This window comes from Mobula birostris, chromosome 25 (genome assembly GCF_030028105.1).
Source record: "Mobula birostris isolate sMobBir1 chromosome 25, sMobBir1.hap1, whole genome shotgun sequence".
Classification (NCBI taxonomy): Eukaryota; Metazoa; Chordata; class Chondrichthyes; order Myliobatiformes; family Myliobatidae; genus Mobula; species Mobula birostris.
In genome coordinates this window covers 1539246-1553697 of record NC_092394.1, presented here as the reverse complement: position 1 = coordinate 1553697, position 14452 = coordinate 1539246, and the positions used below count along the sequence as shown (strand labels likewise).

At 43.3% G+C, this 14452-nt stretch overlaps 1 protein-coding gene across 2 annotated transcripts in view; it reads right to left on the bottom strand.

The window, feature by feature from the left end:
- Nucleotides 1-14452, bottom strand: part of poldip2 (polymerase (DNA-directed), delta interacting protein 2) — a 35667-nt gene that overhangs the window by 20843 nt on the left and 372 nt on the right. For both annotated transcript variants that reach the window (XM_072243547.1, XM_072243548.1), the window contains exons 2-6: nucleotides 14194-14275; nucleotides 10293-10390; nucleotides 4681-4780; nucleotides 2358-2433; nucleotides 148-255 (exon numbers count right to left, since the gene is read on the bottom strand). In XM_072243547.1, the coding sequence (XP_072099648.1) occupies nucleotides 148-255; nucleotides 2358-2433; nucleotides 4681-4780; nucleotides 10293-10390; nucleotides 14194-14275 (464 nt within the window). The remainder of the gene's footprint in view (nucleotides 1-147; nucleotides 256-2357; nucleotides 2434-4680; nucleotides 4781-10292; nucleotides 10391-14193; nucleotides 14276-14452) is intronic.

The following is a 14452-nucleotide window of genomic DNA, read 5'->3' as shown; positions in this document are numbered from 1 at the left end:
ATTACAGCTCTGCTTTGCTTCAATCTTTTCCTCACAGTCATACAAAGGCAATACAAATCAACCTGAGTCATCTTGAAAACAGAGAAACTTGCAGCTTAACACTGCAAAGCTGACTCATGCCTGCACACAGTACAAACTTTAACCAACCTTTTGCCGAGTCATATGAGAGAAATCTATCGAACAACTCGTGCTGGATGGGGCTTTTATCCGACGAACTGTAAGGCAGGATGTCCTCATGGCTCACATAGTCCAAACCTAACACAAGGCAAAAGTTCACATCAAAAGGCCTGTAAGTGTTGACAGCAAGAGTTATCATGTAGTAGCGAATCTGTGGGATTCATTGTTGCCGACAGCTAGAGTATATTGGGTATACTTAAAGCAGAAGTTGATAGGTTACTGATTAGTAAGGATGTCAATGGTTATGGGGTTGAGGAAGATAATAAATCAGCCATTTTTGAATGGGGTGAATGGCCTAATTCTGCTCCTGTGTCTTATGGGCTTCAATTGTGGGAAAAATGGTATCTATAGCTCCGGGCAGAATCAATCACTTGCCACATAACTGTGCACATGAACTAGAAACTTTACACCCACCAATTCAATTTACAGCCCACCCACCCCCTGTAACAAATTACTGTACATAAAATTTCATATAACACACTACAGGGTAATTCAGGAAATTTGATACTAAAGCACAAAGAGTAGTGATAAAACACTAGCCAAAGATATTGTACGATTTACAGGAAATAGTGGCGGATTCATACTTATATAAAATAGAAACAGGCAAACAAATGATCCAGACATTGGCCGCGTAGTTGGCAGTGAGGAGGGAAGATCAATAGTCAGCTCAGTTGTACAGTTCAGCCTGAAGAAGTGAACATTATACATTAGAGAGGTGCTTCAAAACAAGGGAACGTACAATAAATGAAGCTACTGGGGGATGTGTGGAAACAGTGCACTTAGAATACATGTTCACCTCCACAAAGGGAGAGATATGGGTGAAAGGGCACATGGGGTGAGGTACGGGACATAGGAATATGTCCATATCCATAAAGGGGAGAGGAGAAGTGGGTAAAATGGCATATGAAGTGAGACACAGGAGATAGGAACAGAAGATTGTTGTGCCACATATTGTTGTAGTTCCATATTGCAAGGATGCTACACTTCGGTTCTATAGGGTACAGTGTACAGGTTTCCCCCGCTATCTGAAAGTCGAGCGTTCCTGTGAAACCTTCGTAAGCTGAAATGGCGTAAAGTGAAGAAGCAATTACCATTAATTTATATGGGAAAATTTTTTGAGCGTTCCCAGACCCAAAAAAACCTACCGAATCATACCAAAATTCGGCACGTACACACATGCGCACGCACCTGCCCGCACAAGGCTTCACGGTCATGGTAGTCTTTCTCAGGGTAAACACAAGTTTAAAGTGGGCGCTTTTTTCGTAAAAGTGAAAATCCTCTTCGGATTTCTTTCAGTTAGCGAAAACAGGTACTAATGTAGGTCTTTCGTAAAAGCAAAATGGCGTAAAGCGAACTTTCATAAAGCGGGGAACACCTGTAGGTCCCTAAGGATGGTATCAGCACTGGAATATGGCAACTGGGTGGAGAAACTGGATTGCTGGGGTACTTTCCTTCGGAGCAGGAAGTAACTGAAGGAAGATTCACCTGAGACAGAGAGGGAGGAAAACCTGTATCCAATAGCAGAAGAATCAAAAAATAGGGGGAACCACAGATTTCAATTGATCAGTGGAAAGAGAGACAAAGAAAGGGAATCTGGAATTCATGACTGAAAAGGTGAAAGATGGAAAACCTCATCATACTTACATAGTTGAATATGCACGCAATCCCCATATACACACATTGGGAGGAAGTATTAGGTTGGGTATAGTCCTTTTGAACAATCAGTCAAAATAGCCCCCTTCTTAGGTGTAACTTTCCTACTATTCCACAACTGTTCATTTACTTTCCAAAGATAGACAGAGAGAGGCTCGGATGAGTTAAAGGATCCTTTCACTCTGAGGACTAGTGAATGGAACTGTGAACAATGACCAGCATCCTCACTTTTGACCTTACAATGGAAAGACTGGCGTGGATGACTCATTTGGAGAGGTCGGGCTTTAGACACTGCCCCAAGGTAGTCCTGTGGCAAGTAGAATCCTGGACAACGTCCATTATCAGGGCTTTCACTCACAACTGGCATGATGTGGTCACCACAATGTCCATGTGCTCACACAGTCTATCCTTGTGGTTTTCCTCTCAATATCCTGGGCATTTTAACCAACCATAGCAACCTGACTGATTTTAGCAAACAAAAGCACGGACTCTTGCCTTAAGAATAGATACAGGTTCAAACCACTCACCTGGAATAGCATAAAGGGCTCTGCTGTCATCGTGGTTAGCAAGAAAAGTCACGGCTTCAGTCTGTGACCTCTGAGACTGAAATAGAAACACGGCAGTTACATGTTGGGACACAATAGTAAACTAGCAATGGTCAACCTTTAGATCATTAATACACCATTTGCAGCATTTAAGGCACAGATTCTCAGCAGGAAAACTGGCTCGGGGGGGAGAGGGAGAGAGAGGGGAGGAGGGGGAGGAGGGGGAGGAGGGGGAGGAGGGGGAGGAGGAGGGGGGAGGAGGAGGGGGGAGGAGGAGGGGGGAGGAGGAGGGGGGAGGAGGAGGAGGAGGAGGAGGAGGAGGAGGAGGAGGAGGAGGAGGAGGAGGAGGAGGAGCCGACTGGATTCGAACTCGGGAGCCTTTGCTCCGAAGTCCGGCGCTCATGCCACTATGCCACCAACCGGCACATGAAGAGAAAGCATGCATTAAATTAAAGGGTATTGTGTATTTAATATACCAGTAATATTTGTGTAATATTGTAAATATATTGTTTGATTAAGTATTCTTTGGTGTTTAAATAATTCATTATGGCTATATGTATGAAATATGTGAATTGCAGATGTTAAATGCTTAAAGTAAAAACAAAGGTAGACTAACATTTCTGGTTCGCTTGTTTTCTTTTCAATTAGCTTTTACGTTTTTGCGTTACAAAACATAACAATGATTATGAGGTATTTTAAAAACAAACCTGAGATGACCACCTGCCTGTTGAAGCGTAGCAAGACATTAGTTAAAAAAAATACACAGCAAGCAATGATCAAGTTAAAAAAAAAGCACAACACAGTTTTATTTTCTTCAGATCAGCATGTTTTCTTTGCAAAAGGAAAGAGTACAAAGTTTAAAAAAGGTAGAAAATGGAAGAATTCATAGGTTCATGAACAGTGAGTACCAGGTGATAATGACTTTAAAAAAAGCAGGAACAGCTGGCTACATTGGAAACACTGATATGTTTGATTGCTCAATGGACAACTGGCTCATGTATACTGAGCTAATTGAGAAGTATTTTGAAGCAAATGAAATAGCCAATGAGAAACAAGTGCCAGTTTTGCTGAGTATATTGGGTTTAAAGCAATACAGTTTGTTTAAAAATTTAATTGTTCCCACCAAACCAGCTGAAAGGAGCTTTGCTGATATTGTGAATTTAATGCAGGGGCATTTAGAACAAAAACCATTGTTGATTGCAGAATCCTTTAGGTTTCATAGTGGAATTAAAAGGGAGGGGAGTGCCTTTCAGTGTACATGGCTGAATTGAAGAAGCTGTCTAAGCATTGTTAGTTCGGGAATGCTCTGCCACAGTCTGTGCTGGAGGCCAAGTCTGTGGGTATATTTAAGGTGGAAGTTGATCGTTTCTGATCCGTCAGGGCATCAAAGGATATGGCGAGAAGGCAGGTGAACAGGGTTGAGTGGGATCCGGGATCTGCCATGACGTAATGGTGGAGCAGGCTTGATGGGTTGAATGGCCTAATTCTGCTCCTACATCTTATGGTCTTATTTCTTACTCTTGTGGGATAACATCTTTCCTTATTATATTCTGTCTTCAAATTGGACCTACCGAAATGAACCATTTCACACTTATATTGGTTGAACTTGGTTACCATTGAAGATAAGGGGTGCTTAGGAATGTGTGTCATCCAAGAAGGATAGTGGAACTGGGAGAAGGTTCCAGAGAACACTGGGAGAAGGGGTTTTGTAAGGAGCATGAAAGTTAGTCTTGGTCTTTGTTTGGCGACAGATGAAGAGAGAAGACGCTGGAGAGAACCGGTGGGGACCGTGACTCAACGGAGCCAAGGTGGGGAAGTCTACTGGGGATCGGTGAATATGACTTTAGGGAGATTTGAGCTCCAACCTGTGCACATTTGACTATTTAATTATATTGGGTCCTTTTTCTACTAACTCTTCAGTTAAGTTAATATTCATAAATAGATTCTTTTAGTTGTATGCAATGTACGATCTGTTATTTCCTGCCAAGAGCTGTAACAGGGCAGCAAATCACACAGCATTCATACGAACCGGGGCTTGGGTGGGTGAGACATGCCAATTTCACAGATTTGGTGGGACTGGAGTGTGTATACCCTAGACGTATGAGGCCAGAAAAAGGTGGGTTTCTCGGCACTGAGTCAGGAGACTGCCAGCGAGGGCTAACAAGTCATTTCCTGAGATGCCCGGGAAGAAAGGAGGTGCCCTCTTGCTCATCAACACATCATATTCCAGAAATAGCTTTGTAACTACAGCACATTTCTGCCGACAGGTGAGGCCCACCGTTATCCCAGCAATGCTCACACTTACTATATGAGGACAGTCCCTGGTGTCAATCAACACCTGGTAGTAGGTATGTGTTTTGCCTTTGACCTCTTTGGAACCTTGGGTCTCTGAACTGTCTGTTTTACTGCAAGTAAGTGAAAGAAAATGTATTAAATTCATATCCAGAACCTGGCAAGGAATATAAATTTTAAAAACTGCAGATGCTGGAAATCTGAAATAAAAATAGACAACTGTTCTGATGAACAGTTCTTGATCATAATTGTTAACGGTTGCTTTCCCTACAGACACTGCCTGACTGACTAAATAGTTCCACCACTCTTTTTTAATTAAGTACAGGCAGCCGCCATGTTATTGCCACTTGGGTAATTAAAATTCTGTCTTACTGAATTCATTAATCAATACGCAAAGATTTGACATTTGGAATCCACTCTCATGGAAATTAAGTGAAATAAAGTACAGTAAATAAATGGACTATCATTTTTTCAACTTGTATTTATTGATGCAGGCAAAGGTGACTTAGCTTCATATTATGGAAAATAATGATAGACCATTTTCTCTGAACAAAAGCCCACAACCCCCATAACTCAAGGGTCAACTGTACTCAACTCTCAAGTACCACAATGTCATCTGCAGCACCACTGAGATGCAGAAAACATCTGTCCATCCCTGAGTTGAGGCTGGGAAACAGCAAAAACCCATTGTATTCACGGGGAAAAAAATTAGAAGTGAAACAGCCTCTTGGAGTTGCTGAAGCAACAGTTCTGTTCACTGAAGGAATGCAGACACCAGGACCCCAGCAATGCAGCATAGCACTGTTATGCAGCTCCAGTGACTCGGGTTCAAAGTTCAGTTAATTTATTATCAAAGTACATACATGTCAGCATATACAACCCTTGCAGGGATACTCAATAAATCCAATAACTTTATTAAAATCAATCCTGACTTCTGGTGCTTCTGTGTGTAGCTTTCACATTCTATGTTCAATTTCAATAATAAAATTGAAAAGCAAAATCCAATGAGATATTTTAAGTATACTATGGGAAAAAGAGTAACTAGAGAGAGAACAGCAAACCTCAAAGACCAAAAAGGACATTTTTGTGTGGAGCCGTAGGATATGGGCAAGGTCCGTATTGAATATTTCTCCTTTGTTTTTACCATGGAGAAAGATATAGAGACTTTAGAACTAGTAAAACTAAGTGTGGAGGTGTTGGGATAGTTCACACTAAAGTAGTGGATACTATGTGAGGCTAGAGAAGAAACTGCAGGAGCCCTGGTGGCGATACTTGCATCGTCATTAGCAACGGGTGAGGTGCCAGCAGACTGCAGGATAACAGATGCTCTTTGAGTCATGAGGTGTGGCAAATAAAAGCCTGGGAACTATAGGCCAGTATGTCTAACATCTGTGGTAGCTAAGTTATTGGAGAGGATTCTGAAGGATAAGATGTACACACATCTGGAAAGACAAGAGTCGATTGGGGTAGACAGCATGGCTTTCTGAGTGGGAGATCATGCCTTATGAACTTAATTGAGTTTTTTGGTTGTGTAACCAAGACGGTTGATGAGGACAGGTAATAAATGTGGCTTATATGGACTGCAGTAAGGCCTTTGATAAGATTCCACATGGTGGGCTGCTCTAGAAGGTTACATCACATGGAATCCAGCAATACACGACTGGATCGATGGTAGGATACAGACACTAATGATGGGAGGCTGTTTTTCGGTCTGGAGGTTCATGACTACCGGTATTCCCTACATACCTATGCTGGGCCCATTGCTGTTTGTCATCTGTATCGATGATTTCCATAGGAATGTACAAGGCAGTAAGTTTGCAGATGACATTAAAGTAGATGGTATAGCGGACATTTGGCTGGCGGGGTGGAGGAATGTCACTACCAAAGGAGGTATAAGACACTCCTTCCCAACATGAGCCTGCAGGTCACCCTTGGGCAAGGAGTAGCACCTGTTTAGTGCCCCCCCGCCCCCCCCCCCGACCAGGGTCATGTGAAGCCATGGGAGCAGGTAGGAGATGGTTGAATGAGCAGCTGATGCATATCACGTCCTGGTTATGTGAACACTGATGACAGACAGACAATCGCTGAAGGGTATTGATATTGGCTGGGATCACCCATCTTGTAAAGACACTACCCAGAAGGCAATGGCAAACCACCTCGATAGAAAACTTTGCCAAGAACAATCATGATCATGGAAAGACCATGACTGCCCATGTCATACAACATCAAAGGTACATTTAATGTCAGAAAAATGTATACAATATACATACTGAAATTCTTTTTCTTCGCAACCATTCATGAAAACAGAGGAGTGGCCGAACAAATGAATGATAGTTAAATGTTAGAACCCCAAAGCCCTCCTCCAGCTCCCCCTCCCACACGCACGCAGTAGCAAAGCAATGATTCTCCCTCTCCCACCAGCAAAAAAAGTATTGGCAACCACCCCCCCAACCAAAGCATCGATAAAGACACAGACTTGCAGTACCCCAAAGACTACTCGTTTACCCCGTAATTCGACATACCACAAGCTGTCTCTCTCCGTAATAAGTCAAAAAGAGGTGTCTCTGTTTCACAGCGAGAGGGGAGACATAACAAGCAACTTGCTGATTTACGGTATTAAAAATCTGCTGCATTGCTTTTTCCGAGCTGTATGCCCAGAGAACTCGGGTCTCTGGGCACGCAGCCAGAGATCTGGCACATAATGAATGAACAGCGGTGAACAGAAGTTTATTAAAAATGAGAGGAGCATCTCGATCAGCTGAGTAAGCGGAATTTAACTCAGATGAGGGCAAGTTGTTGGATTTTAGGAAGACAAACGAGGATAGGAACAACAGGGCCCTGGAAATAGTTGTAGAACAGGGAAATTGGGGAATGAGTGCAGTCACAAATGGACAGGGTGGTGAAGGTGCTTTTGGCATGCTGGTCCCCATCAGTTAGATGAAGGAGTATAAAGGTTGCGAGGTCACGGTGCAGTTGAACAGGTCACTGTTGAGGCACACTTGCAGCACAATGTTTAGTTTTAGTCGCCCTGCTATAGAAAATATTTTACTGAACTGGAAAGGGTGCAGAAAAGATTGACAAGGATGCTGCCAGGATTTGAGTTGAAGGGAGAGGTTGGACAGACTAGGAGTGCAGGAGACAGAGAGATGATCTTATAGAGGTGTATAAGCTCATGAGGAGAATAGATAGCGTATATGCACTCAGTCTTTTTCCCAGGTTTGAGGAAACAAGGACTAGAGGACATACGTTTAAGATGAGAGGAGAAAGATTTAAGAAGAACACAAAGGACAACTTTATATTTTTCATAAAGGGTGGTATCTATGCGGAATGAGCTGCCAGTGAAGTCATTGAAGCAGGTACAATAACAACTTTTACAAGACAGTTGGACAGGTACGTAGATTGGAAAGGTTTAGACAGTTACAGGCCTACCACTGGTAAATGGGATTAACTGGGATGGGGCAGTACACCATAAGACAAAGGAGAATTAGGCCATTCCATCATTCAAGCATGGCTGATTTATTATCCTTCTCAACCTTATTTCCCTGCCTTCTCCCTGTAACCTTTGACTCCCTGACTAATCCAGAGCCTATTAACCTCTGTTTTAAATATACTTAATGACTTGGCCACCACAGCCGTCTGTGGCAATGAATTCCACAGATTCACTCTCTTCTGGCTAAATAAACTCCTCATCTCTGTTCTAAATGAAAACATCCTTCTATTCTGAGTCTGTGGCTTCTAGTCCTAGACTGCCCCACTATCGGAAACATTCTGTCCGCATCCACTCTATCTAGGCCTTTCAATACAAGATCCTGCATACCCTCCATTCTTCTAAACTCCCAGAGCCATCAAACAGAGCAGAAGGAACTATTTCTGTGCTGAACTTTTCTATGACTCTATAAACACTTCTCACAGGTTAACGCTTTCTTTCCCAGAATCATTCTTGTGAACCTCCTCTGTACCCTCTCAATGCCAGCACACCTTTTCTTAGGTAGGGACCCAAAATTGCCCACAATAGTCCAAGAGCAGTCTGACGAATGCCTTATAAAGCCTCAGCATTCTAGTGGGAAGGGTCCTTGATTATGTTGGTGCTTTCCCGAGGCCATGGGAAGTGTAGGCTGGGTCCAACCATGGGCTTTTACAACTGAAGCATAACTTATTATCTTTGAGGTCCTCCCATCTAAACACCCACAATCCATAGAAAGTGTTGATAGTTCTTTTTTCTCTCTTGAAATGAATGCTAACTTTGCATTTGCCTTCCTTACCACCGACTCAACTTACAAGTCAATCTTTAGGAGATTCTGTATGGGAACTCCCAAGTCCCTTTGAACCTCAGATTTTTGAATTTTTTCCATGTTTAGAAAATAGTCTACACCTTTATTCCTTCTACCAAAGTGCATGACCATGTCCTTCCCTATACTATAGTCCACCTGTCACATCTTTGCCCCTTCTTGGTGTACATGGACCAGATTGGCCAAAGGGCCAGTTTCTGCGCTATATCACTCTGTGATAGAATGACTCCTCATGACTTTATGGGCTTCCCTTGCTTTCCTTCCTCAGGCTGGTACATTAATTACCATAGTCTTTAGCAAAGTACAAAACTCAAAGTAAATTTACTATCAAAGTACATATATATCACCATATACAATCCTGAAATTCATTGTCTTGTGGGCATATTCAATAAATCCACAGAATAATAACCATAACAGAATCAATGAAAGTTCGCACCAACTTGGGCATTCAACCACTGTGCAGAAGACAATATACCGTGCAAATACAAAAAGAAAGAAATAATAGATAAATGAGCAATAAATATTGAGAACATGAGACGAAGAGTCCTTGAAGTGAGTCCATAGGTTGTGGGGCAAGTGAAGTTATCCTCTTTGGTTGAAGAGCCTGATGGTTGAGGGGTTATAAATGTTCCTGAACTTGGTGATGTGAATCCTGAGGCTCCTGTAATTCCTTCCTGATGGCAGCAGCAAGTAGAGATCATGTCCTGGATGGCGTGGGTCGCTGATGATGGCTGCTGCTTTTCTGTTACACCAATAGAATTTGGGAAGATTGACAGGAAAATTAAATGGGGCGAAACTTAAACACCAGTAGCAAACTCGAATGATCACAGGGGAACACAGGCAGCACCTGAGGTCAGGATCAAACTTGGGTCACCGAAGCTGCTAGGCATTAGCTTTTAAACTGCTATGCTGCTTTCCATTCCCGTTTCCAAGGGTGGTGCAAGTCCCATCTGATCCTGCCAATCAAAGTGTATACATACAGAACGCAGGTCCAAAACTCAGAGGCAATCCCCATGTCACCAGTCACCTCCACAAAATCCAGGCTTACTGGCCCCCCTCCCCCAATAACCCTAGATCTAAGTTTTCACCTTCTTCTCCCACCACACATCCCATTCAAAGGTCGGAGCTTCTTTCAGCAGCCCCCCAACCTCCTGGCTCCCAACTCCTTACATATTCTCCCCAGGTTGTCACCCTTCCTCAGGGAGGAGTGCTCTACGTGCTGCCCTTGCCCACCAGTGAGACATTCCTCAGCATGCCTTACACATTTGCCGCCAACTGGGGAACACCACAGGAAATTAGCAGAAGCAGTGAGCAGCCTGAAGGTGATCATTTGTACCTGTCAATGCTGGATGAAGCCACATCCCGATCATAGAGCCTGGCATGCCAAGGGAAGAGGACAATTCCTCGGTAACCAAACACGCCGTGCAGAAAGAGCTGCAGAGAAAGCACACCAGAAGCTCAGTCAGTTACAGCTGACTGCCAGTACAGGAGTTTCCTACACAGCAGCCCGCTCTCTCCAGAACCATTCACAATCTGATGACCGGCATTCATCATGTGCATAGTCAGAGGCTTTTTCCCAGGGCTGAAATGATTGCCACAAGAGGGCACAGGTTTAAGGTGCTGGGGAGTAGGTACAGAGGAGATGTCAGGGGTAAGTTTTTTACTCAGAGAGTGGTGAGTGCGTGGAATGGGCTGCCAGCAATGGTGGTGGAGGCGGATACGATAGGGTCTTTTAAGAGACATTTGAATAGGCACATGGAGCTTAGAAAGATGGAGGGCTATGGGTAAGCCTAGTAATTTCTAAAGTAAGGACATGTTCGGCACAACTTTGTGGGCCGAAGGGCCCGTATTGTGCTGTAGGTTTTCTATGTTTCTATCTTTCCACCACTCTGAATAATCTGCAAACAGGATGAAGGGGAGATTTTAAGGAGACACGCGCAACCTCACAAGTGGTTGGGAAGGCAAATAGCACACTGGGTTTTTCTGCAAGAGGGTCAAGTTTAGGAAAGGGTGGCATTGTTATAGCTGTATACAGATGAGTCCCCTGAAGAGCTGAAAATAGCTCCTCGCCCCTTATTTAGGAACGGATATACTGGTATTAAAGGCCAGGATAATATAGGAGAGACTCTCTAGGCTAATACCAGGGTTGTTCTCAAACAGCTTTAAAAATCAGATCAGTACTTGACAGGTATGTACATTGGAAAGGCTTTGAGGTATGTGGGCCAACTTGGAGAAATGAGATTAGCTTGAAGACAAGTTGGGTGGCACATGGATAAGTTGGGCTAAAGGGCCTATTTCCATGCTGTATAACTCTGTCTGTGCTTTTTATTATATACATGTTCGCACTTGAGGTTCAGATGAATGAGTAATCTCATTGAAACAGGAACTCCTTATGCCTAGCGCCACAATCAACTGGGACTGTGCTCTCTGGAATTCAGAAGAATGAGAGGAGATCTTACAGAAACATATAAAATTGTGTTTAGTCACATCGTCAAAAAATTCAATCAGGCTCGTAAGGCACGACTTGCCTTTGACAAAGCCATGCTGACTATTCCTAATCATATTATGATTCTCCAAATGTTCATAAGTCTTGCCTCTCAGGATCTTTTCCATCAACTTACCAACCACTGAAGTAAGACTCACTGGCCTATAATTTCCTGGGCTATCTCTACTCCCTTTCTTGAATAAGGGAACAACATCTGCAACCTTCCAATCCTCCGGAACCTTTCCTGTCCCATTGATGATGTAAAGATCATCGCCAGAGAGTCAGCAATCTCCTCCCTCACTTCCCACAGTAGCCTGGGGTACATCTTGTCCAGTTCCAGTGACTTATCCAACTTGATGTTTTCCAAAAGCTCCAGCACATCCTCTTTCTTAATATCTACATCCTCAAGCTTTTCAGTCCACTGTAAGTCATCCCTACAATCGCCAAGATCCTTTTCCATAGTGAATACTGAAGTATTCATTAAGTACCTCTGCTAACTCCTCCGGTTCCATACACACTTTTCCACTGTCACACTTGATTGGTCCTATTCTTTTATGTCTTATCCTCTTGCTCTTCATATACTTGTAGAATGCCCTGGGGTTTTCCGTAATCCTGCCCGCCAAGGCCTTCTCATTGCCCCTTCTGGCTCTCCTAATTTCATTCTTAAACTCCTTCCTGCATCGTCTAGATCTCTATCATTACCTATTTTTTGAACCTTTTGTAAGCTCTTCTTTTCTTCTTGACTACATTTACAACAGCCTTTGTATACCATGGTTCCTGTATCCTACCAACCTTTTCCTGTCTCATTGGAACGTACCTATGTAGAACTCTACGCAAATTTCTCCTGAACATTTGCCACATTTCTTCCATACGTTTCCCTGAGAACATCTGTTTCCAATTTATGCTTCCAAGTTCCTGTCTGATAGCTTCATATTTCCCCTTACTCCAATTAAACGCTTTCCTAACTTGTCTGTTCCTATCCCTCTTCAATAAAGGAGATAGAATTGTGATCACTATCTCCAAAATGCTCTCCCACTGACAGATTCAATGTTAAACAGTAAAGATTCTAAGGGACCACAGCAGGTTAGAGGTTAACCAATAGGCGAATCTCAAACTGCGGGATACAGTTCGATTAGGGAGTGGTCATTTCAACCGAGCTGTTTATGGACTATTCAGAAGGTGGTGAACTTCTGGAGCGTTTGGGAGGTTGCATCATGGAGAATGATAGGGGAAAATAAAAGAGGAAATAAATTCCTTCAAACTGTTCTATAAACTTGCTGATGACACTGCTGTCTTTGACAGCATCACAGATGGTGACGAGGAGACATACTGGAGTGAGATAGATCAGTCGGTTGAGTGATGTTGTAACAACCTCATACTCATCATCAGTAAGATCAGGAATTAATTGTGGACGTCAGGAAGGGAAAGTTGAGGGAGCACACACCAGTTCAAGGGGGTTAGCAGTGGAAATGGTGAGCAGCTTCAAGTTCCTGGGTGTCAACCAGGGGTGCAGTCGTAGCCGGAGCGCTCTGGAATGCGCCTGGCCCATCTTTAAGAAAAATGCCCAAATAAACAAGCTAATTAATTAGGTGCCACCCACGGTGATTTGAGTATCTCAGAAACTGCTGATCTCCTGGGATTTTTATGCACAGACTCTGGAATTTACAAAGAATGGTGCCAAAGACAAAAAGAAATTCAGCGAGTGGCTGTTCCATGAGCAAAAACATCATGTTAAATCCACTCACTGGATTTTTGTTTGTTTTTGGCACCATTCTTTGCAAACTCCAGAGTCTGTTGTGCGTAAAAATCCCAGGAGATCAGCAGTTTCTGAGATACTCAAGTCACCCTGGGTGGCACCTAATTAATTAGCTTGCTTATTTCAGTTTTTTTCTTAAAGATGGGCCGAACGTGTTCCAGAGCGCTCCAGCTATGACTGCACCCCTGATGTCAACACCTCAGAAGATCTAACCAGGCCCCAACATGGATCAACATTGATCCAATTACAAAGAGGGCATATCAGTGGATATATTTCATTTGGAGTTTGAGGAGATGTGGTATGTCAGCAAAGACTCAAACAAATTTCTACAGATGTACCGTGGAATGCATTCTGACAGGTTGTATCACCGTCTGGTATAGAAGTGCCGATGCACAGGATCAGAAAAGGCTGCAGAGGGTTGTAGAATCAAGCAGTTCCAACATGGGCACTAGCCTCCCTACTATCAAGGTCAGCTTCAAATGGGATGTTTCAAGAAAGCGGCATCCATTATTCAGGACCCTCACCATTCAGGGCACACCTCTTGTCATTGCTACTATTGAGGAGGAGGTACGGAGCCTGAAGATGCACACTCAACATTTTAGGAACAGTTTCTTCCATTTCATCATCAGATTTCTGAATAGTTCATGATTCCATGAACACTACCTCACTATTTAGCTCTTTTTTTGCACTTTTTTTAATATAGTACATTCTTATTGTAACTTATATTTATTTTATGTTTTGTTGCTATAAAACAACAAAAATCACAGTATATGTCAGTGATAATAAACCTGATTCTGATTTTTGAAAGATCACAGAACTAAGGGAGGGGTACAGCGGGGAAATGACACCTAAAGCAGATCAGCTATGGTTACATTGAGTGGCTGGCCAAGTACTCCCATTTCATGCTCTCAGGACACGTGAATACCACACGTCCACCAGCCTGGCACCCGACCTCTCGGCTTCCACCCTGGATTTCAGTTCTCGGTTCTCTCTTACCTGACCCGTTTCATATTTCCCCTGTTGTTTTGGTGCCTCGAACACTCCAACCGTTTCCAACACTTTGCCTTCAGGGCGATTCCTAGGAAAATTAAAGTAACTGATTTAGAAGAGAACTGACAGTGGAAGAATTTTGGGGGAAGGGAATTTCGGGAGGGGGTTCATTCTACGAGGACGAGGTTGGGGGTAGAGGAAGGCTTAGATGTATACACGGGGGAGGCGGGGGTCGTACACGGCGTGGGTGGAGTTGTACATGGCA